The sequence below is a fragment of the Colias philodice genome, chromosome 19 (assembly GCF_061535455.1).
Source record: "Colias philodice isolate Cphi_HAF_F1 chromosome 19, ilColPhil1 Martin Lab GWU primary, whole genome shotgun sequence".
Classification (NCBI taxonomy): Eukaryota; Metazoa; Arthropoda; class Insecta; order Lepidoptera; family Pieridae; genus Colias; species Colias philodice.
Genome location: NC_143104.1, coordinates 1,912,053 through 1,936,037, shown reverse-complemented (window position 1 = coordinate 1,936,037; position 23,985 = coordinate 1,912,053). Strand labels below are relative to the sequence as shown.

The 23,985-nt window shown below is 33.6% G+C and overlaps 2 protein-coding genes across 8 annotated transcripts; both read right to left on the bottom strand.

The window, feature by feature from the left end:
- Positions 1–862: 862 nt before the first annotated feature.
- Positions 863–9,155, bottom strand: LOC149479795 (trypsin delta-like). Of its 2 annotated transcripts, none has more exons than XM_089707424.1 (9): positions 9,066–9,155; positions 7,970–7,985; positions 7,068–7,206; positions 5,611–5,768; positions 2,690–2,779; positions 2,372–2,463; positions 1,990–2,071; positions 1,495–1,721; positions 863–964 (listed from the first exon to the last, which is right to left on the bottom strand). In XM_089707424.1, the coding sequence occupies exons 1-9, from the start codon at positions 9,108–9,110 to the stop codon at positions 896–898; spliced, it is 918 nt and encodes a 305-aa protein (XP_089563550.1). In that variant the 5' UTR covers positions 9,111–9,155; the 3' UTR covers positions 863–895. The 2 variants fall into 2 exon arrangements, with proteins under 2 accessions (XP_089563550.1, XP_089563553.1); XM_089707427.1 differs by having other exon boundaries at positions 1,513–1,721.
- A 1,009-nt stretch (positions 9,156–10,164) lies between these two features.
- LOC149479794 (uncharacterized) lies at positions 10,165–17,961 on the bottom strand. Of its 6 annotated transcripts, none has more exons than XM_089707386.1 (9): positions 16,712–17,961; positions 16,203–16,452; positions 15,386–15,524; positions 14,721–14,867; positions 14,194–14,273; positions 11,966–12,129; positions 10,882–11,085; positions 10,274–10,479; positions 10,165–10,241 (listed from the first exon to the last, which is right to left on the bottom strand). In XM_089707386.1, the coding sequence occupies exons 1-9, from the start codon at positions 17,626–17,628 to the stop codon at positions 10,225–10,227; spliced, it is 2,124 nt and encodes a 707-aa protein (XP_089563512.1). In that variant the 5' UTR covers positions 17,629–17,961; the 3' UTR covers positions 10,165–10,224. The 6 variants fall into 6 exon arrangements, with proteins under 6 accessions (XP_089563512.1, XP_089563516.1, XP_089563517.1 ...); XM_089707390.1 differs by having other exon boundaries at positions 10,165–10,479; positions 16,712–17,526; positions 17,764–17,961; XM_089707391.1 differs by having other exon boundaries at positions 10,165–10,479; positions 16,712–17,526; positions 17,896–17,957.
- Between the last annotated feature and the right edge of the window lie 6,024 nt (positions 17,962–23,985).

Sequence of the window (23,985 nt, the reverse complement as noted above, 5' to 3'; positions counted from 1 at the left end):
ACATGTTAAACTTTCCTTGAGTTGAAAAATCTTAATTGACGTCAGTGGGTTTGATGGTTCGTTACGAAACTGTGCGCAAAATATTTAAAAAAATATCAAATTCTAGAAGGAAAACAACAGATTTTACATGGATATTGTTAATGAATAATGATGATTATTATTTTTTCCGAACCAAATATCGACCAATAGAATTGCACCATTCGACGTCACGTGGTACAACCTACATGGTATTATACTGATAATTTTTTGAAAATTTTCTCTGGTAGTTGACTTGTGGTATTATAAGTGAAAAACCTACCATCCGCGTCGTATGAAACTCGACATAATTTTATACGATGTTTCGAAAAAAATCTATTTATTTATATGCTATTCCAATACAAAGCAATCAGAGCTTCTCTTTTTTGCATATCTGGTGCCGGTGCTGATTTAAATGAATAAAATCTAAATTATAACGTAAGTTGTTCTTCTCTAAAAATAGAGGTGGCCCACAAATTGTATCATTATGAAGAACTACCTAGCTTTCCACCCGCGGCCTCAAAGAAAAATCCGCATAGTTCCCGTTCCTGTGGGATTTCCGGGATAAGACCTATGTGTTAATCAAAGATATATGTGTGCTTAATTTTCATTGTAATCGGTTCAGTAGTACATATTTGCGTGAAAGAGTAACAAACATACACATACATCCATCCATCCTCACAAACTTTCGCATTTATAATATTAGGATAGGATAGGATGATTACAATTTTTTTGTTTATTATACTAAGCAGATTTCGGCGATGCCTTCCTCAGTAGAAAAATACAATAATCCATAAACATAGACTATATACTTCAACTTTTCTTACTGAATTAAATAAAACTCAGATTACACCAAATACTTTATTAAATCATCATACAATTAGTAGTACACTATATCAGCAACTTGCACTGGTTCTGGCATTATGAAGACTTCCATCGGGTCGGCGACCTGTGAAATAATATTATATTTTACATACAATATGTTCAATGTTCATCTTTGTGCTTATTTTTAATGTACATATTTTTTAAGCTTTATTAAAAACTCTTTTTGTATACGTAAAATAAAAATCTTACAAAAAAACAATGTAATTTGTTTTTCTAAGGTCTTTCTTAATGTCTTATACATGGTAATTATTATTAAACGTCTTTCTTAATTCATTATACAGAATAAGTAGGTATATTTATTTTTTTTACTATAAATATAGAAATTTGATATTTAGTGTTATAGCATTCAAATGCTTTATAAATGAATAACTTTTAAAGAAAAGAAAAAATCGAGACATTGTTTATTTGATATTCTTTCCTTTTATTATAAGTCTAAGCATAGTTTAATTTATACTATGGTCTTAGTTAATTTCACTACCTAACAATAATACCAATTTTTGAAAATTTATATAAGCTTTCCATTCATTTTATTTTTACTTTTATAGTTTGTCTTCAATGGAAGACAAACTGTAAATGAAATCTCATATCATTTACCTGGACAGCATCAGCCACCTGGACAGCGTCAGCCACCTGGACAGCGTCAGCCATCTGGACAGCGTCAGCCATCTGGATACCTTCAGCTACTTGAACTGGGTCAGCTACTTGGATTTCTTCAACAATTTCCACTGGGTCAGCCGCCTGGACCTCATTTTGGTCAAAGCTCTCTGCGGGGCTGGTGACTGATACAATCCAGTCTACGTATGATGCGATCTTGAGGAAAGCTGGAAAATAAGTTAAAAAATGGATAATTAATACGTTTATATTGGTATAATAAAATATATTCCACGCTTACGAAGTCGAGTAACAGCTATAAGTTGGTATAATAAATGTGTAAACGAAAACAAAGAGAATCAAATAAGATATTTTAGACACATTTCCATAAAAATATTCCAGTTAAGTTAAGTTCAGGCAGGAAGGTATTGCATAAAGTAAACCTTTAACACAAAAATAAATAGATTAAAAATTAAAAATTATGATTTATTAGATTACCTCCGTCATTTTCTTCGTTACCGGCACGAACGAGCACTCCGAACAGTTGGTCGTCAGCAACGAGAGGTGCTCCAAGATCGTACTGAAAAAGTAATATTCGACAATAATACCAATATTCAATTCCGAGTATTATTTTATTTTACGTCTGTACAAAACAACTAAAAAGACATAATGCACATTGTACGGAATATTGATGTTTTTTATTTTCACGTGATCATCAGCTATGTATTGATCGATTCGTTCATTCGAAAGATTTGTCCAACGTACTATATACATTATACATGTCGAACGCTTCTTCTATTCTATTCCACAGAATGCCCTAATATAATTCACAAAATATGGTCGAATAATTAAACCATCTATATTTTCAAACTTATTTTACCTGGCTAGCCTTGTTTTCAGAAGATCCGATGAGAAGACCATCATCAGACTCTTCCAACGCAACTTCGACGCACTGCAGTTGTTCACCAGCATCTGAAATTATTAATGTTTTAATAATAATATGTTGCCCGACATATCGTTCTTTTTTTTGTTTTCTCCTTCGAAGTTAAAAGAAGAATTCTAGCTTATACTAGAGGACAGAGGACAGGCTATACTTTTAGTTGGTTGTCATATACATATATATTGTAGGTATCTTTTTTGTGTTCATAATAAAAGTAATTCATTTTATATATTTCTTATTTTAATAAATAATACTTACTGCCGTTTTCCAATTGTCCGTAGCCGCAGACCTTGCCAGATGAGGGATTCTCGGCGTCGCTGGCGGCTAAACTGATAGCCTTGATGGTGTCTGTAATAACAAAAAAGTGTATTAGTAAAAAAATCTATTTAAAACAAAAAGAACTCAGCCTTATAAATAAGTTTAACAGTTTTACTGTACTATGTACACTTTTACTTTTTTATATGTATGTATTTTAGGTACTACATTTACAGAAAAAGACGTGTGGCACTCGGGGACTGCCGCGGTAAAGCTATTGCATGCTATGCCTTCAAGCCACACCTCCGCGCCCGTCGCGGTCGGAGTGAGGAGAGTGAGGTTTTTCGTTACTAAATTTCTGGATTCGGTCCCCGTGCTCAAGGCCCGCGATAGAAGCTATGCAATAGCTTAAAAATAACAAAACATCCAGTTGCCAAAGACGTAAAGATGAAAATTATGTAAATAAAACAATGTTATTTTTCTGTTTGTATTCAAATAAAATACATTAGAGGCGCGTAAACAAGAAGCCGCCTAACGAAAATTCATTTAATTTGAATTTTGAACAACAGAAAACCGCATTTAAATAATAAAATAATGGCAAAGTGAAACGTAATATCGAGAACCATGAAATTAAAATTGGTTTCGAGAGTTTCGGAAAGTTTGGGACTCGAGGGCTCGATAATTAACAGACAGCGTCTCTTGCCTTAATTGTCACGACTCAATAAAATATGAACTTTTCCATATTTTTCTCGACATGTTTAATGATTGATAACTTTTGAATTGTTCTTGCTAGGGCTTTCTCTCAGCGTAACAAATTAATATAAATTAATATTTTTACGTATGTGGTACTCGGATCACGGATGAAAAGAAGCCTTTTTCTTACGTTTTTCATTTATTATAGTTTGAGTTGGTAACATAACAATAAATACCTATTGATACTAAAAAATTATTTTAAATTCAAAATGTACTGTATGTTGCCAAAACTATATCAGTCCTCTAGCTCTGGGAACAAAACCGCGCGCAAAATAATTTAGTTCTTTCTTTTAGATCAACCATATTATATATTTCTTCTATTCATACTGTCTCATTAAGAATCTATACATTCGGAATGTTCTACTATATTCAAAGGTAAAAAGGTGAAAAATAAAAAATAGAACACCTAAATATATTCTCTCTTTACTTACATAATAATACGGTATAAACAATTGTTATCAATTGAGAAATCTGGCAAGTTATCGTCCCAAATTGCCAATTTAATGATAAGAAATTTACATCGCTTGGCTCTCACGTGGCTCTACTTACATGTTATCACATAACTTTTTACGATGTCAGATTTGGCACAGTTTATTTAAAATTGAACGAGAATTATTTTGTTAATATAATATTAAATGTGACTATTACATAAACAATTTACTGTACACTTATGAATTTTATTAAAAAAATACTATATATCCTATCATACTAATCATAAAAAAGCGAAAGTTTGTGAGGAGTGTGTGTGTGTGTGTTTGTTACTCTTTCACGCAAATACTACTTGCCCGATTACAATGAAATTTAGCACACATATAGAGGGTAACTTGAATTAACACATAGGATAGGTTTCATCCCGGAAATCCCACGGGAACGGGAACTATGCGGGTTTTTCTTTCAAAACGCGGGTGAAGTCGCGAGCGGAAAGCTAGTTTTCTAATGTTTTGATTGTTAAAACTTTATCAAATTCCCGAATAACAATACAATCCATATAAAACCGGGCCTTGTTCAAACTTCAACCAATAATCGACTAACAGATGAACTTACCGTGAATCGAAGCCCCTCCCCCTATTTAAACTTAATTGTTAACAATTACACCGTCCCAAGATAATAATTACGTACAATAATTAATTACAAAGAGAATTTGAAAAGTTTTCTTTAGAAACCCGATACAGGGCTCTGATGGGCGGTAATTGGCAATTTGAACTGTGGTATCCTACAAGGTTAAATTAATATTACCTGCCTCCAATTAATGCGAATTTCTTGGCTATTTTATTGTTCTGAAACGGATATCTTTGTATCCGTGAATTTTATAGAAAATTATCTTTAAGATTTACATCTTGTATCGGAGAGATTGTATTTTCGTAACAAACATTGGGGTTAAACTTTTATATTTATATTATCGAGATCCTTTTGTTATTTAATTAAAATGAGGCATGTTACCCATTTACGCAGATATTCCGTTATCCGTATTATTTCTGTGTCTACTTTTAATTAACATAGATAAGGCATTTACTTTTATGTATGGGTATGTGAGTATGTATAGAATATTTATTTATTTTATGTTTAAAACAAAGTTATCGTAATGCACCATTACTTTAAATGTTATAATTTTTTAGAGAAGATCGCTTATATCGATAAACCTGTACCTACATGTTTCACATAACACATTAGTGTTCTCGTTTTTCAATCTATGTATAAATTAAAAGTTGGTGGAAATTATTTAAAGGTGGGTCCACACTTGATCATTTTCGCGTATCACATCTCCGTCGCGTAGCATCGACACGTATCATGTTTGCTAGTGTGGACGCAAAATGATCGCGATCGTGATACACTTCGTATCATGATACACCCCGATCGCTATTAACCGCGTATCTGATACGTGTCGTATATAATCGTATAATAAGTATTTATGGCTCACGCGATAAAAGGTACCGGGTACGGTATGGTCAAAATGGGCGTCCACACTTAGGATACGCATACTCGATACGATACGCCTGATACGGATACGATTACTTGATACAAATGTGGACCCGCCTTAAGATGGGTAATGATTTTTTGATTGCTAACAATAGAGTGCTAGCTCTCCGAGGTGTGCAATAAATAAACATTGACTGTATAATTATTATAAGTGTGCAATTATGGTGTGCAATATAGAATTCATACTACCATACCTGAGAGTGGCACAGCCCTGTTCAAGTTCATAATGGCGATGTCATTTTCACCAGTTTCCAGGTTGTATTCTGGGTGCACGTGGATACTGTTAGATTCGATCACCAGCTCTGGTTGATACACGTTGGGGGCGTTGAAACGGACCCATACGAAACGGGAACTGTGGATATTTAGATTATATTAATTACTAGCTGCGCCTCGCGGTTTCACCTGCGTAGATCCGCTCCTGTTGGTCTTATGCCCCAGCCACACGACTCGACGAGTGGTATGGGAAGTGACGAGGGAAGTAGGCAGGGACGTAGTGTGGCCACGTTACTCGTCATGCCACTCGTCGTGCTCATCGTCCTGCTCACTGCTGTCGGCTTTTGCGCGCGAGTCAAAGGACCGGCAATTATACGAGTGCGAATTAGGGATGGGCGTCATGGAATCAACGGACTAGTTAAATTAACCGTCTATATGTACACTCAACGATTCGACTAGTCCATCGCTCACCAATGCACTAGTTGAATTCAACGGCTAAACAGTCTTATTGATAAGAATAAATTCTTTTCTTTGAAGTTTTTTAAAAAAAATATTTTTGGTTTACAAGACCAATGTTTTGAATTTAAACTATAAAAACAAACGATAATAAGTTTTTTAGTAATACTTTTTTAAGGGAGTATAATTTTTGTAAGAAAGCATAAATATTTATTAATTGTTTTATTGAGATTAGAATTTATTGTTTTAAGAATTTATATAATAATAGTTATTTATTTTACACATGGACTAGTCGAAGATTTTAACTAGTTGAATGACTAGTTGATGAACGACATTTAACTATCTAGTCTCGTTGATGAAAAATACGTCGACGACCCATCCCTAGTGAAGAGCGTCGCGATTAATCGCGCGAGTAGAGCAGTGTGTGGCCAGACGGCAATATCGAGGCGAGCGGCAGCGCGATGAGCAGGACGAGGAGCAGGACGAGTAGCAGGACGAGTAGCATAGTGTGGCTGGGGTATTAGCGTGATGATATATACCTAGCCTTCCTCGATAAATGGGCTATCTAACACCGAGAGAATTTTTCAAATCAGACCAGCAGTTCCTGAGACAAGCTCGTTCAAACAAACAAACAAACTCTTCAGCTTTATAATATTAGTAGGTATAGATTTTAACTATAATAAACTCAAAAAAAAATATTCTGGAAGACGAAGCACTTTTGAATGGTCATAATATATAGTTCGGAAAGCAGTTTCTACAGATAAGAGCCGGCAAGAAACTTTGATGACGTACCTATTTTCTTTATAGGTTTTTGTGTATTTACTGTGGCACACCAGATTACTCGTCTTATTTATACATTTATATTATACATGCTGTCCTACAAACCAGTGTAGGTATGTACCTACCTACAACTGTAACTTTGACCTAAGTGCACCGACGGTGGAACATCCTGTATTAATTTAACATAAGTTAAGCAACCTACAGTCTCAAGCAGCTGGCAGAAGACACAATCCAGCGCTCGTTGTAAATAGCGCCGACGCAAGAGCCCAAGAACCCGCGGTCAGCTTGCTTGGCGACACGGAGGTGCACCAGCCATGGCACTGAGCTGACTTCTTCGAACGCTATAGGATAGAATAATGGATTAATAGAATTTAGTGTGTACCTATGCAATAACAAACATACGTTGAATAAAAAAAACATTATTTATTATAAAGCAATATTTAGTGATTTTTAGAACAAATTGGCGATCATTGATGTTATAACAGTCGTCAAGTAGTATTCGTCAAGATTCCTAGTATACAGGGTGTCCCACTATCGGTTTACTAAGCGCGAAGGGGCTTGTAGTTTTGCATACACTGATCACGAGAATAATACTTAAACAACAAAATGACATCAAAAAAAATTTGCTAAATTTTTCCTGAAAATCCATGTTCTCTTCTCTAGCTTCGCGCAGCCGGCATATACCGCTTCTCTAATGTGAGCATATTGTCTATGAAAACATAATCTTAAACTATAGGTCACGTGCTGCTAGCAAAGCTGGGCGGGTTGCTTGTTATGGGTGTACAGTGTACACTGTACACATAGAGTTTTAAGAATTCATATATGTATTTGAAAAAAACTGTGTCTGGAATTTTATAAGTTTTTTTAACGCACTCAGCGTATGCTGCTTTTTAGCTATAACCTCCTTTGAGCTTAGTATAGCTGTACCAATAGTGAGACACCCTGTCACCTACCTTTTATCAATGTTATAACATTACTTTTTTAATAAATTTCTTGTGTGTTCATTATTATTTCAAAACTTTAGTACCTATCTCACCACTAAAGAATGTATTAAGATAAATCTCGTACTTTATAGGAATATTTAATAAAATAAGGTGTACTTACGTTGGACACTGCGTCCCTGGAACAAAAAAGTACATCTTTTAGCGACATTCTACATAGACACTCGCAGAATAGAATCCTTCATGACGCAGTCGGATAAAATAAATAATAATAGACAAATATATAAATTATAAAGAAAATGAAGGAAAATATTAATTACGAAAACGGCTAATTAGGCATGACAGATAAGATTATATGGGCCTAAGGATTAAGTATTATATTAAGATTACTGAGATAAGATTAAGAGTAATTAATATTAATTAAATTTAACCTTTAGCGTGAAAAAATGTTTTGTTGGAAATTACGATTTATTAACGTCACACCTACTACTATGTATGTAATATATGTAGGTACCTATCCACTTTTTATTTATATTTAATATCTAACTAAATGTTTCTAGACTAAGACTGCGAATAACATAAAAAACATATCAAAATCGGTTCACGAGACCAAAATTGTAACCTTTTTGCGTAGGTATAGACTTAAGAGCTATATCAATCCCATTACATACAGAAATAAATTAAAAATGCTAATAGGGGCTTTAAAGCATTGCAATAGAATTAAGAATAGCTTACTTTCAGTAAAGGAGTATATAATTCATTGTTAAGAAATTTAAAACAAGTCATTCATACGTAGAGCAATTATGTAAGTATTAAAGCGGTTACTAAATCCAGTACAAATTATACGATTAAAAAGTGTCCTCAATATCTACATCGCCACATAATTGTAAATAAATGTGTATTAATTATTAATATTTACACTGAATTATAACCACATATTCTGTGAGTTTATTAATCGTACTCAACTTTATCGTTACTCGCATGTAATTAATTCTTTTATATTAATTTAAATAATTTTAAAAGAGATATTTAATTGAAAACTACATACCTACTTATACTTATATTTGGAAACCAAATTTCCATAAAATGGTTCAATATTCTTTGCATTTAACGAGTAAATTTTTAACCACTATAATATAATATCCCACTGTAGGTAAGTAGGGATATCAAATAAGTTCCTAAAGTAAACTTTAGTACTTCAGTTTTACTATAAAACGAATCTCAAAGGATTTGTATAACAAAATAAGTTTAATCCTTACCTGAACCGCTGCAAACGCGCAAAGCAGAATAATTGCCACCTTCATGTTGAACCCTCAAATATCGAAGAATCACTGACAAATACGGATTTAACAAATAATTATAAATTTCGTTAATTACCAACTCTGATACACTATCGCAATCATTGATTACTGCTCATCAAACATAAGATGATAATATATCAACACCAGTTGTTATTAATCCCCTGATTATATTATAAGAAATGTTTAATCCTTTTTAGGGTTTTTTTATGATATTACAATCATACGTTTAAATGAACGAAATGAAGAAATATAGAGATAATTATGGAAACTAATTCGTTGGTTACAGTGCATTAAAATTGCTTTTTTATCATATGTTAAACTTGTAAAATAATAAAAGAAAATCACTATCTATCTGCTTATTAAATTTTCAGTGAAAAATAATGTTATCAGTGGAGATCAATACTTAATTTATAATAATTCGAGTCACGCCACATTTACTATGATTGATACTAAAAATTAATGTATAATAACATTTTCCTATTAGTTATTACATATTCAATCGTTATTTTTAGGGTTCCGTAACTACTCAAAAGGTTAAAACAGGTCATTCGTCACGTTATATTTCATGAACCGTGTTAGACAGTTGAAACATTAAGTGATGAATTAAACTTGCCGCTATATTCAACAAATAATAAAATAAACAAATAATAAAAAAATGTGGATATGCAATGATTAGTACGGACATAAATTGGATGGGTGATCAATTTATTGCAGTTGATCTTTAGCTTATTTGTTCAGAACCCTATGTGTCGCGAGTCTGACTCGTATTTGACCTGTTTTTTATAAATCTTACAATATTTTCTGGCTAATTTTGAATTATTATCACTCATATGGCCCTTTTTTCAGGATATGATAATATATTAGCAGATAGTTCGGTTTAGTAGTTTTTGCGTAAAAAAACAAAGAACCAAGAATAACAACAGAATAATGTATAATCCATGTTAATGTAACAGTTACTTTTCGGTTGATACTCAATCCAAAATCATTACAGAAATGTGTTTGAAATTCCGTATTATAATTATCATTTTATTACAACTAGGTAAAAAAAACAACACCAACGTATTATAAAATATTTATTTCACAACATGTTTTATATCTAAATATTCTCTTCTCTTATCTACCAGGATCTCCTAAGTCCTCTCTTATCTTCTACCAGGATCTCCTAGGTTCCCCTTCTTTAGGCATGGACCAGCTTTTAGATCTCCTAGATCTTTTCTCGGGAGAGACTAGTGTTCTCTCCCCACTTTTCCCCTTATCCCGTTTCGGGGAGGGAGTCCTATGTTTGGACTTTGACTTAGTTTTGGTTTTGGACCTCCGCCTCGAGTGGGACCTAGAGCGTCTCGATCTGGATGGTGTGCGACTGCGATGGGACCTGAATGACAAAAAAATGATATTTAAATAAAATATTAAAGTAGAAAGATACCGTTGGCGCAGAGGTAAGTAACCTTAATTAAGTATTTTTTTTCTAGTGTGGATATTATTATTATATGCTATGTAAGTAAAAGTTAAAAAAAATGTATAAACATAATATTTATAAGCATATGTACAATCTATGCTTGGTTTAGTGAGGGCGTTGTTGACGGATAAAAGTTAAAATAAAAAAATCTTTGTCAGAATTATTGTTAAGTATATAATATTTTTAATAACCATACCCATTTAAAACCATATTTACACCTTTGAAACAAAATAAATTTTAGAACTAGCCCAGAAAACATATAAGGATCAACATTATTTTTTTTACCACGAATAAATGAATTCTATTCTTATTCATTACCTAGATCTTCGACTCCGCGACCGTGATCGTCGACTACGACTCCTCGAGCGTCGACTCCGCGAGCGTGACCTTGTATATGACCGCCGGCGTGACCGTGACCTTGACCGTGAATACGATCGGCGACGTGACCGTGAGCGTGACCGCGAACGGCCACGGTCGTCATGCTCGTTGCGGTTTTCTGCGTCGTTCAGCTTCTTAAAGTACCTGCAGTACAAAAAAATAATAACACAAATAAGACGATTAAATCAACTATGCTTATAAGTAAAAATCAGAGTGATGAACAACTTGTCTTAGTTCGAAAAATTTTATATGTTTATTCTTATAATGTCGCTGTTGAAAGAGCTTAAAATAAAAAATGTTGAATATCCTTTTTTTAAGTGAAACTTCTTTAGGCGCCATGGCAATTCCGTCACTTCATGGAGTAAGGCGACGGTTTTTGTATCTTTGAATCTTGCCAAAGAAGTTTCACGTCTGACTGTGTGCTTTTATTTTAACAATAGCTGTGCCGCGTTTTTACCCGCATTTCGTGACGATATATAACCCTATAGCCCATATCAAATCGGACCAGTAGTTCCCGAGATGAGCGCGTTCAAACGAACAAAGAAGCTCTTCAGCTTTATAATCTATACTTAATATTATAAAGCTGAAGAGTTTGTTTGTTTAGCGAGGAAGGCTATCCATACTAATATTATAAATGCGAAAGTAACTCTGTCTGTCTGTCTGTTACACAATCACGCCTTAACTACTGAACCAATTTGCATGAAATTTGGTATAGAGATATTTTGATACCCGAGAAAGGACATAGGCTACTTTTTACTTATTATCCCGGAAATCCCACAGGAACGGGAACTATGTGGGTTTTTCTTTGACTGCGCGGGCGCAGCTGCGGATGGAAAGCTAGTAGGCTATATATCATCACGCTAAGACCAACATGAGCGAAGCAATGCGGGTAAAACCGCGGGGCACAGCTAGTATTAGTATAGATATAAGTATATAAGTATGTAAATTGTTATTTTATGTACCTGGTTTATTGCACAATAAAGTGTTAAATAAATAAATAAATATATAAGTACACAACACTAACTGATAGTACTGTTGCGTGGCTGTGGGCCCGTCGAAGTGCGGCAGGCCCCTCCCCCTCCCCCTCGCGCCCCCCCTCCCCCGGCCCCCCCTCCCGCGCCGCGTGTACCCCTCGCACCCGTAGTACCCGCCGCGCATCGGGGGGTAGTACATCGAGCCTGGAACACATTATATACGCCGTCCTTTTTATTCTGCTTTAAATTAATGAAAAATTATTGCACACAAAAATACAGGATTACACAATAAGAGCGATACAAGTTACAATATGTACAGAGGGCGGTCTTATCGCTGTACGCGATTTCTGCCAGAGAACCCGAAAAACCATAATGCCGGCTGTACACACTCGCCGAGACACACCGAGACAGGCCGAGAACGAGTATGTACATGGTGGCATTCGTCTTGTCTCGCTCTCTCGTGTCTCGCCTCGGTTGTCTCGGTTACTGGTCGGTTTTTTGCGCCCGAGTCAAAGGGTCTCGTTGAGCCTCGCGAGGAAAACGAGAGCGAGCATGTACACACTCGTTCAGTTAGTTGCTCGCTGACGTTATTTATGAACGCACGTGTTTCACTATGTGGTCTAATGAACGAGAATTACAGTATTTGGAGTGTTATCAAATAGAACCTTTTTTATGGAACTTATTTTTTATGGATTTATTTTAAATTGGCCAGAAGGTTCTGCCACCAACTCAGCCAATTGATTTTCCATTGTACTTCTGAAACAAAGAAGCGTTTCTATTGATTCCTTAAAAATACAATAAAATACATTAACTATTCAGGAAGTTTTTATATTTATTTCCCTGTTTCTACTGCGGTGCATGGTAATCATCCACCATCTTCTTTTTCTCCATGGTTTGAGAATTTTTTTTTATAGTAAATGTTTAAAAAATTATAATAGCTCACGGCACAAAGACAAATAGCAGCAGCTTTTTCTACGTCCATTCTCGTGTAAGTCTTCAGTTCAAATGATAGAACGAGTGTGTACAGGCATGCTCTCGACGAGAGTCTTTTCGGCCGAGGCTCTCGACGAGAGGCTCTCGACGAGTGTGTACAGCCGCGGTAAGGATTACATATTTATGGTGATGGTGCATTAATTTTAGGTATATTTTGCTTAAAAATTGAATAAAATTTACGTAATTTTTGGATGCACGTAGAGTTTATAAATATTCATTTATAAACTCTACGTGCATCCAAACGTGCATTTTTTTATAAATATTCATATAATTTTTCAAACGAAAAATTATATGAATATTTATTTTTGTATGAAAATAAAATCTAACAAATTATCAAAAGTCGTAGAACAAAATTAAATGTTGTTACTTATGCTGTTAGCTATCTTGTCCTGCGAGGTTGCTGGTGTTTTACAAGTAACCCTGTATTTATTATATCTTTAATTACATGCGCACACACACACATAATCACAATTACAATGTGATACCAATTGAATGTGTCACACAGTAACTACCTACCATGCAATCAATATCAAAGAGCAGTTTTTGCTTATATAGTTGACTAGCGGTCCGCCCCGGCTTCGCCCGTGGTACATGTTTACGTTTTCTCTACATAAGAACCATCCTCGTACTTCAAGGAATATAATAAAAAAAGAATTATCGAAATCGGTTCAGCCGTTCTCGAGTTATGCGCTTACCAACACATTTTGCGATTCATTTTTATATATAAGAAGATTTATAGTAATTACTAGTAGAAAAATATAAATAAAAAGAATGTAATATTTAAATTCAAACTCTTTTAGTAAATTCTGCATAAGAAATAAGCCCGGCCGTACTCAAACTGCTCGACCAGTTAACGGCTGAGCGACGTACACGGACTGCTCGAGCAGTTGCTACAAACCGCGCAGTTGACGGCTTGAAGCAGTCGCGACTGCTCGAGCAGTCCGTGTACGGCAGTGAATGAATGTCCATAGTTCACCGCACGGTCGCGGCTTCAAGCCGTCGGTCTCAACTGCTTGAAGCGGTCCGTGTACGGCCGCCTTTAGACTTCCAAAGTGAGATGACATCATTAAACCATCGTGAGCAAAAAGAAACACCTGATATAAAATGTGGCCAATTAACCTCAATTTGACGTGCCACTTCTAGAAAGCTAATCCTATCTACCTTTTTACTTATTATATCATGGGTTTACAGTACATATTTTGTTCTAGACATAATAAGTCATCAAGAAAAAAAGAAATAATACGGAAAAATACTGATGACATATAGAAATAATAAAGATACTCATACTTTGTGGGAAGGGGTAGGCGGGCGGGCACGCGAACGGGTACCCGTAGCTGTACGGGTTCGGCGCGTACATGCCTGAAACTGGACACAATATTCAATTTATTTAAATTACAATTGATTTTTAATGTTCCTAAAAGCATTTAAGACAAAAGAAAAACGAAATACCTAAATAAAAAATGTGTATTTAATTAAAGACCTTGTCAAATACTATTTAGTATTTACTATGTACTATAAAAAACTTGATTCACAATCTAGTGTAACTACAAAACTCTGCTTAAGGGTAGGCAGAGTTTAGTTCCGGACAATTTTTGAATGTCATTGTGAGATTTATTGTTAACTAGCGGTCCGCCCCGGCTTCGACCGTGGTACATAATATGTAAATATTATTTACGTTTTCTCTACATAAAAACAATCCTCGTACTTCAAGGAATATAATAAAAAAAGAATTATCGAAATCGGTTCAGCCGTTAATTATACTACAATGTATTTTACACAATGAAATCTTGTTATAATAAAATATAAACCAACCTGCATTCTTATATTCGCTCTCTCGCTCTGGCGTGGACAATTTCTCAGTCTTTACCCTTTTCTCGTCCAAATCATCAGATGATATTGAACTGATTGAATTCCTTCTGGGTTTCTTTGTTTCTAGCGCAGAACGTATTATTATACGACCTGGTAAATAAATAAAAAAGTTCATAAGTATTACATACCTAAAAATATTGTGGGTTGTTTTAAAAGACCATAAATTTGAACACATTCAATAAATTCTCTGTTGGGTTTTTATTAACGTTTAAAAGAGAAGTATACATATATTAATAAATAACAATATTTATTGGACACACATCCTGGTTGACTCTAAAGAGAAACAAATATATATTTGAGAGTATTACTTATTGTATTACTTATTGTACAATAAAAAGAAAAAAAGAGTAAAATTTTTTAGTATTGACAAAAAATTTATTTTCTACTTAGGTACATAAGTTTTAAATATCACATTGTTTTGAGATTATTATTCAAAGTTCTACTTCTGCATCTGTGTTTGTTTTTCTTTTTTTCACAATACAACAGAACAATATTATTAGATGAATTTGTTTGTTTGTTTTGTTTGTTTCTTTTAACCACAGTGAGCAGAATTTCTTGAAAGCTGGCAACACCACAGTTGTATAACTATTAATATATAATATAATCACCGTCAAAAGCATGCCGCAGTTGTTCCCTCTGTTCGTCCATCATCCTCTCATGTGTCCGTCGCATCTTATCCACGAGACGTGCTCTAGCCGCCCGCTCGCCGGCGTGCGAGCGACCGTTACGTTGTAACTCTGGACGTAGCTGCAATTTTGTTTATTTATTTTTAGTAATATTTGATACTCGGTGATAATATTTTGTAAGAAAATATTATCACCGATCTAGTATAGTATAAGATTTTGTAAGAAAAACCTTTTAGAAATTACTGCATATTCATAACTGATTACACTGTGGATTTTAATGTAAATATATCTCAACAAGCTACTGAAACATCTGCCATCTGTCTTTCTGTGTATTTTTTTTAATGACATGGCAAAAATACATACATACGTAAATTTGTTAAATATCTTTATCTTAACATTAATTTGTTAAAACTAGAAATGCAAAAAACACAGCATTTAAGTACTTAACTCCTCTATTACCACAATATTTTACAGCATGTCATCATTGAGATAATATTACTACGTATGGAGGAGACACCGCGAACAAAATCTGTGCGCCATTTTTTTGCTCTAACTAAGTTTTAAAAATTATTATCTAGTTAGGAACTTACCGATGAAAGTTATTCCTTTGCACTTTTCCGTATTATTTGTATTATTTGTGCAATATCGTAACACACACGAAGGCATATTTGATGCATTTCACTTTAAAACCATTAAAAATAAACCTAACATAACGAACATAAGTGACGTAGGCGGTGTCGTCTCCATATTAATATTATCTCAATGCATGTCATAGAAATTTAAAAACAAATAACCATACCTCAATCCTCTGAAACAGTTCTTCAATCAATCTGATCGCTTGCAATTTCTTCTGTATTTTGAGCAATTTCTTCTGTTCTTCTGAAACTTTCTTATTAACGTCCACATCTTTTCTCTCCATTAGTTTCGCCAGCTGTTTCTTTTTCCTTCTCTCTTCCCGCTCCCGCATTTTCTCCAGTTTGTCTCGCTCCTTTTGCTCAATCTTTTGTCTTAAATAATGAAAAATTATACGTGAAACTCTTTCCTTAGTTCTGCAAGGAAAGGGGTCTTTGTTCATAGAAATGTGAACTAGCTAATTTTGAGCTAAATTAAAACAAACCAGTTAATTTTATTTTTTATTAATTATTAGTATGAAATCTAATCTTATACGAATGTAAAAGCTTGTAGATAATAAAGTTATATAGTCAATGGTTGTATAATTTAAAAGATTAATTTATTTGACAATACTTTATCATAAAACAAACATAAGAACGACATGAATCTGGTATTTCATTGTACAAAGTAACATACCTTTCTTTAGCCTCTTGTTTGGCTTTCCTTTCTTTTTCTTGCCTTTCTTCCTCATCCTTAGCTCTCTGCCTTGCGGCCAAACGTTCCCTCACTATGGAGCGTCTCTTCACAGCTGCGTCAGTCATATGCTTTGTTTTGTCAAAGTCTACTTGAATGCTGCACCATTCAGCCAGCTCATTATTCTTGCGCACTATCTTTTTGCCTCGTAAAGCATCCATGCACCTCACAAAGCTTACATATTCGCTAAATTGGATGTAGGCTTCGAAAAACAACGCGCTATCTTGCACTGGTGTAGAAATGCCTCTCATAGCCTCTTTCATCTGCATTCTATATGGATCTGCTATAGGAATATCAACTTGCCGTATCGCTCCATACTTTTCGAAGATCTTTTTGAACAAACTTTCAGATGGCACTGCATCTTCATCCCTATCGCGTTCATGGACAAACCAGGGAATTGGAAGGTTAGCTATGTGTATTGTGTCCGGTCTCTCGCCTGGTTTCATTTCGTCCATATCGGTTGCGTCACGAAAGAACGAGTCCCACGCATGTCGACTTGGGAAATCCGATTTCGCTTCACAAACACGCACTTTCAGTGGATCAGGGTAGTCGTTCAACTGTATTATCCTATCCTCCAATCGTGATAACACTCTCTCTAACTTTGGACGATTTTCTAACTCGGCATCGAACCGTATCACTTCAGAACTATGTTTAGACACTTTTAACATAGAGAATCCATCAGGTTGGATCATTTTTCGTAATTTTTCCATTAGTTCCCAATTGGAAATGGACTTTCCGTGTACCTTGTGGGGGGGAAGCTGGATAGAAATGTTTATTTTCGCATAAGGCTTTAAATACAAACGTTGCGGCAAATACAAGGCCACAGCGTCTGTTGTGTCCCTACAAACTTGAATACTCATGATGACTAACTTACAAAAACCTAGCCAAAAAATAATTAAACTTATCTGAATACAATGAATAGTGACTACTTATAATTAATGTTTAAACGTAAGTAAACTAATGATATAAAAAATAAATGAGTTGAAAGCGATGACCATAGTGTACTCCGAGACCAGCTTCCATTTTCACACGTTTAAACGTTTTAGTCCCTAAGTAAGTAAATCAATTAAGATTAAATGCAAATAAAAGTTAGTTTTAAAGTAGGTATATAAATTATTTTCTCTTGCTGTATTTTTCACGATTCAATTCCATTTTCAGCCTCCAGTGTCCAACAAACAGAATGACAGTCAAATTTTGACATTAGTCAGTGACGCTTGTCTTTGGAACTTTTATCATGGATGATTTTACAGATATTATAATTATTTATATTCTAGAATCGAGTCTACTGGTAATTTTATATTATCTATAAATCTTAAGTAAATTGTGAGTAAATAAATCTCAAATTTTATTAAATGTCCTATAAAAAAAAATATTATAATGTTGTAAATCTGTTCTAAGGGACTTATAAATCTGAGAAACTAAATTTTTACTAGTACAGCTTACATTGCAAACGCAGGCTGAACCCTACGAGTTTTATCAAAATAATGTATGTACTAAGTATTGCAAACATTGAAAAGGTCTACAGAAAAGTCCGCGATGGTATATATCTATCTCTTATGGATAACCCACAATAACTTTTTTTTGTCATTAACGTTTTACGACAAATAATGGTTAATTTTCGAAGCGATTTTAACCAATACAGCATTAATTCTTAACCAATTAAATACTTTGAATACATTGTTCATTTAATATAGATCTATATGGCAAATATAATATAATATATGGCAATATAATATATGCAGTTGACTTTGATATGAAGTAGTGAACGGACGTCTTTTTTTCACCAGTCAGTAGGTACTTTCAATGACAATTTAATTAAAATATTCATCAGAAATTTTGTGGCAGCCCTAACCTCCAACAAAACATGGCAAAGTCACCATCACAGACGTTGTGATTGGGGTTGTTGAATTTACCAATACCAATTGCGAAGTAAAGGTAGCTTGTAGCACAGCTTCAGCTTCAGCTTTTATTTAGCTAAAGAACATTTAATTATATATTTAATTATATTAACATAATATCAAAAAAATACTTACGTAGGCAATGCTTTTCTCGTTTGTTTTTGTAAAAGTTCCGAAGCACTAAGTTTCATACCGCCAACATTCGAAAAAAGTAACCGCCGAAAATGACATCTCAAAAACAAGCTGGGTTGCCACATCTCATTCGGTGTTGCCATTTAACTCATAAATTTTACTATAAAGGCATGCATACATGACAAAAAACTGATATTAAGATGTGACTACACTTTTTCCCTCAGAAGTTGGCTATGGCAAAGTCTGCAACCGTTGGCAAAGCTAGCAGGTTTTACCGGTAATCAAAATGTCTTATGTCAGTAAAGCAAAGAGTAAAGTAATAAAGGGGCAGTAAAGTAATAAAGGGGCAGTAAAGTTTAAATGGTCATGCGGTGCGCCAGGATCACCTTGTGATCGAAATTAGACCTCATTCAAACGACTCGAGGCCTGCATATTTTAACATTCCACTGCATTCCACGTATCGCAATGAATCATACATTGTAGAGAATCTTCCTTGGCATGCGAAAAATACAAATATCTATCAATAATAAAGGGGGAAACTAAGTAGGAACAATAAGACGATGCTATGGAGTACCATACATATTAACTGTTTATATCATGTTTATATCGAATATTTTGATGACCTAGAACTCAATAAGTAGGTACCTATTGCATTCTCTCATATTTAAGATTGAAAAATAATAATAAATAATATGTATATTCGATGGATTGCAGCTATTATCTAAAATATAGAAGAATGGGACAAGGGAAAGTGGTAAGTATGTAATAAAAAACAAAATGTGATAAAAATCCCGTTTATTAATACAGAACCGACATCTGAAACTGTCGAGAGCGATTAAAATTTAACTGTAAAGATATCAAATAGAAGTTACTTATCTATCATAAATAATTTAACATACAATGTACACAGCTCTCATAAGTGTCACTTCAAATCGAAGCATTAAGTTACGCGTATTTAAAAATTAAATAAATAATTTGTGTAAACCTATGATCCATAACTGGACCATTTACAATATTAAACTAACCAAGATTTCATTATATGTCTGTTCAAAATGGCTGCCAAAGTTTGTATAATTTTTTATTTTTATTTTCAAGATTTTTAACTTAAAAGCCATATGCCAAATGTTAGATTATTGTCTATGGAACAACTATATTATTTTTGTTAATTAAGATGGATGAAGATGAAATATTATTTGCTGTATGTGATACTTATTATGTTTGTAATATTAAATATTAAAAGGCTAATCAAATTAAGTGTGTATAGTGACATTGTTTTATATATGTATTTTAAGATTCTGAATTTTCAGATGAAATAGTTACCCAGTATTTACACAAAAAAATTTATTTTGTTAAATTATGGCCTGGAAACATTTGCAAATTTTATTATTTTAGACAACTATTATATAATAGACAAAAACAAATACAACAAAAAAGGTTTATCGAAATCAATCCATCGTTCACGCGCGATGCCATGGCCCGTGACCAAGGAAAATAGGGACTCATTTTTATTTGTTTTTTATTATTTTTTTTTATAGTAACCCTCGCAATAGAGCAGGCGACTCACTCGGTGGTAGACGCCGCCCATGACGATCACAACGTTGGGTACATTACGATCGTAGGCTTTAAGGTGGAAGTTGGTTTTTCAGGAAGGTGTAGGCTCTTTGTTTGAATTCTCTTTATACTTTAGAGTTATTTTAATATAATTATATTACTAGTGGTCCGCCCCGGCTTCGCCCGTGGTACCTACATGTTTAAACTATCGTATCTCTCAAGTTGGATCGAACTGCACATGGTGTGCGAATTATATTATAATCGGTTAAGTGGTTTAGGAGTCCATTGAGGACAAACATTGTGACACGAAATTTATATATATTAATCTTAATATGATATAATAGATGTTAAAATATATTATAATGAAATCTTGTTTTAGTATTTTCTAGCTAACTATAGGAACCAAAGTTCTTATCTTTCTTAACAATAAAAAAAATCGCCTTAGTTGTAAATGTTAAATCCAATACTTTGTCACTGGTGGTATGCATAAGAATCCTAAAAATAATATTAAATGTTTTCATTTGCTTGTGTTTGAGTTAATTTTTAACATTTATAAAATCAACTCAAAGAAAGTATATTTTAAATTTTATTTATATCTGCATTCATTGAGATTCGGCCTTGGCGGTGGGATAATATTTTATCTTTTGTGAAAATACCCTCATTTCAAAGGTAACATTTCTAGGCAAGATTTTTGAAACCTTTTAAAATTATTTTTAGAAAAGTGCACACCCGTAAACTTAATACTAAAATATAATGCTTTGGAGTAAGCTAATTCGTACATTTCTGAGGTATAAATAAACTTTTATTCAATTGAAGCAATTTTGAATTTTCTTATAAGGCTTTAATTCTAATATTATACATGCACAAAAATTTCCTTGCTTTATTCAAAATAGCCGATTACATTACTGAAATATATTACATCAGCAATAATTTTACAATTTAGAGTTAATTCCTAGTAAACAACAAAAAAATTACACTTGTATAACATCCTATAACTTTCAAAGTACAGAGGAATGCTTATTACAATCTCAAATTCAATCTACATATTTATTGCTTACTCCTTACACTCCAATATATATTTATCAATTAAACATACCCAAAATTTCATTTCAAAAACTAACAAATAATATAAAATTGTGAAATATTAAATTGTGATGGAAATATTAAGCGTAAATTGCGAATGTCGCGGGCAAACCATAGTCGGTTTGAATTAAAAATGGTCCAAGAGCCAGTGAACCCTGGGAGTAACGGTCTCCCTGTAAGGCTAGAAATTTGTATACTTACGATTTATGGCATTCTAAGAGCAATAGCCATGACCTGGCAGGCGTCAGCCCTGCACGTCATCAGCCCTTTTATTTTTTAAACTGTTAAAAGAATTGGTTTTCTAAACTTGTTTCTGTAAATTTGAAAATTTAATAGGACAAAGTTTATTTATTGTACATCTTAAAAAAAAATTGACAGGCGATTACAATAAGCAGAAGTATATGACAGATCAATTAGAAAACGCACAGTTGATGGGGTAAAATAAACTTTATCCTGTATACTCGAAATTTTTATATGTCTTCAAATAAACGTCTCAGAGTAAGTATGTACAATGCCAGGCGGTTTTGAACAGCATAAGACCATGACAGGCGAGGGGACAGTTGCTAAGGGCGGCGTGCAAATAAGAAATTTTACATGAACGCATACAGTAAATGCAATGTATTTTATTGTGTTTTATAATTCAAATCAAAAAAGCTTTTTAAATGTATTAAAATCACAATAAAATACATTATTTCATTTTTTTAATATTTTAAAATGCATAGGTAGGTACCTACTTCAAATAACTTTCTTTATGATGATTATGATAAATAAATATGTGAGCAATCAATGTCTTCTTAAAGTACTACCTACACCACCTAATATTTATTTTGTAATATTTTTGGAACAAGTATGTTCCATATCGCGCGTTGCGAAAGGGGGCTAGACATGGGCTAGACAGAAAAAATAAAGGCCAAAAGTTGTAACGAAGCTTTTTTTTTTTTAAATCGTGGCCGCGTCGCCACGCTATGTGATGTTATTATACATAGTCTATATTATAGTAGTGACACTACTAGCTATACAAGGTAATATAATAAAACTGAAGAATTTGCTCGTTTGTTTGCTATGTTGAACGCGCTAATATCAGGATTCAGGAACCACGGGTCGGATTTGAAAAATTATTTCATTCATTTGTTAGATGGTCTATTTATAGATCTTATAAGATAAGCGAAAACTTACAAAACTAAAATTATTTAATATTTTTGTACGTTTAAATAAAATAAATCTTTACTAATATTATAAAGCTGAAGAGTTTGTTTGTTTGTTTGTTTGAACGCGCTAATATCGGGAACTACTGATCCGATTTGAAAAATTCTTTCGCTGTTAGATAGCCCATTTATCGAGGAAGGTGATAGGCTATGTATCATCACGCTACGACCAACAGGAGTGACAGACAGAATGCACTATATGCATTCACGCAAAACCTCCCACTCGCACGCCCTTAGCAACTGTCCCCTCGCCTGTCATGGTCTTATGCTGTTCAAAGCCGCCTGGCATTGTACATACTTACTCTGAGACGTTTATTTGAAGACATATAAAAATTTCGAGTATACAGGATAAAGTTTATTTTACCCCATCAACTGTGCGTTTTCTAATTGATCTGTCATATACTTCTGCTTATTGTAATCGCCTGTCAATTTTTTTTTAAAATGTACAATAAATAAACTTTATCCTATTAAATTTTCAAATTTACAGAAACAAGTTTAGAAAACCAATTTTATTAACAGTTTAAAAAATAAAGGGGCTGATGACGTGCAGGGCTGACGCCTGCCAGGTCATGGCTATTGCTCTTAGAATGCCATAAATCGTAAGTATACAAATTTCTAGCCTTACAGGAAGACCGTTAGTCCCAGGGTTCACTGGCTCTCCAGCTAAAAGCCATTGGTGGTGTTAAAAAATTATACTTTAACCACATTAAATTACAATCCATGCAAATAGCATAAGACTTATGTTACTTAACATAATATGTGCTTATTAGTCAGTTCAATAAAGAAACGAATCTTCAATGGCGGCCAAAGCTGACTTTGACAGATGGTAGGATCATCAAAAAAGAAAATAAAAATAACGTAAATTGATAATTATTTTATTAATTATTTCAAATTGTTTGTTGACAAACTTTTTTGTTATTGTATTTGTGTATTTATATGAATTATCATATTTACGTATACAGAATGTAATAAAATCCCCATAATACTTGTAATAAGCCCATAAAACTGAACAACTTTTCCCAAAGAACATATTTTGTCAAATTCCAATAAAACATTATTTACTTGCAAATGCATAATTGTCATTGTAAATTTATGATAAAAACTATTATAGGGAAAATCAAATACATTTTAGTGATTTTATTTTTCAATTTTTTTTTGCATACCGTACGGCCGTGTGTGAGCGAGAGGGAATGATAAGCGCCGCCATTGAAGATTCGTTTCTTTAAAGAACTAACTAATATTAACATTGAGTAAAATCATTTTTACTACAACATCATAGTACAGAAGTCTCACTATCTTGCATGTTAGTAGTTAAGTCACAACCAATGTTAAAAACCCTATAATTTGC

Coding starts and splice junctions, on each gene's coding strand:
- LOC149479795 (XM_089707424.1), bottom strand. CDS start 9,110: ATGAAGGTGGCAATTATTCTGCTTTGCGCGTTTGCAGCGGTTCAG. Junction 5,769..7,067: donor TCTGCCAGCTGCTTGAGACT/GTAGGTTGCTTA, acceptor AAATATCCACAG/TTCCCGTTTCGTATGGGTCC. Junction 2,072..2,371: donor CTGAAAACAAGGCTAGCCAG/GTAAAATAAGTT, acceptor TTACTTTTTCAG/TACGATCTTGGAGCACCTCT.
- LOC149479794 (XM_089707386.1), bottom strand. CDS start 17,628: ATGAGTATTCAAGTTTGTAGGGACACAACAGACGCTGTGGCCTTGTAT. Junction 12,130..14,193: donor CCTACCCCTTCCCACAAAGT/ATGAGTATCTTT, acceptor CGGCGTATATAA/TGTGTTCCAGGCTCGATGTA. Junction 11,086..11,965: donor GCCACGCAACAGTACTATCA/GTTAGTGTTGTG, acceptor TTTGTACTGCAG/GTACTTTAAGAAGCTGAACG.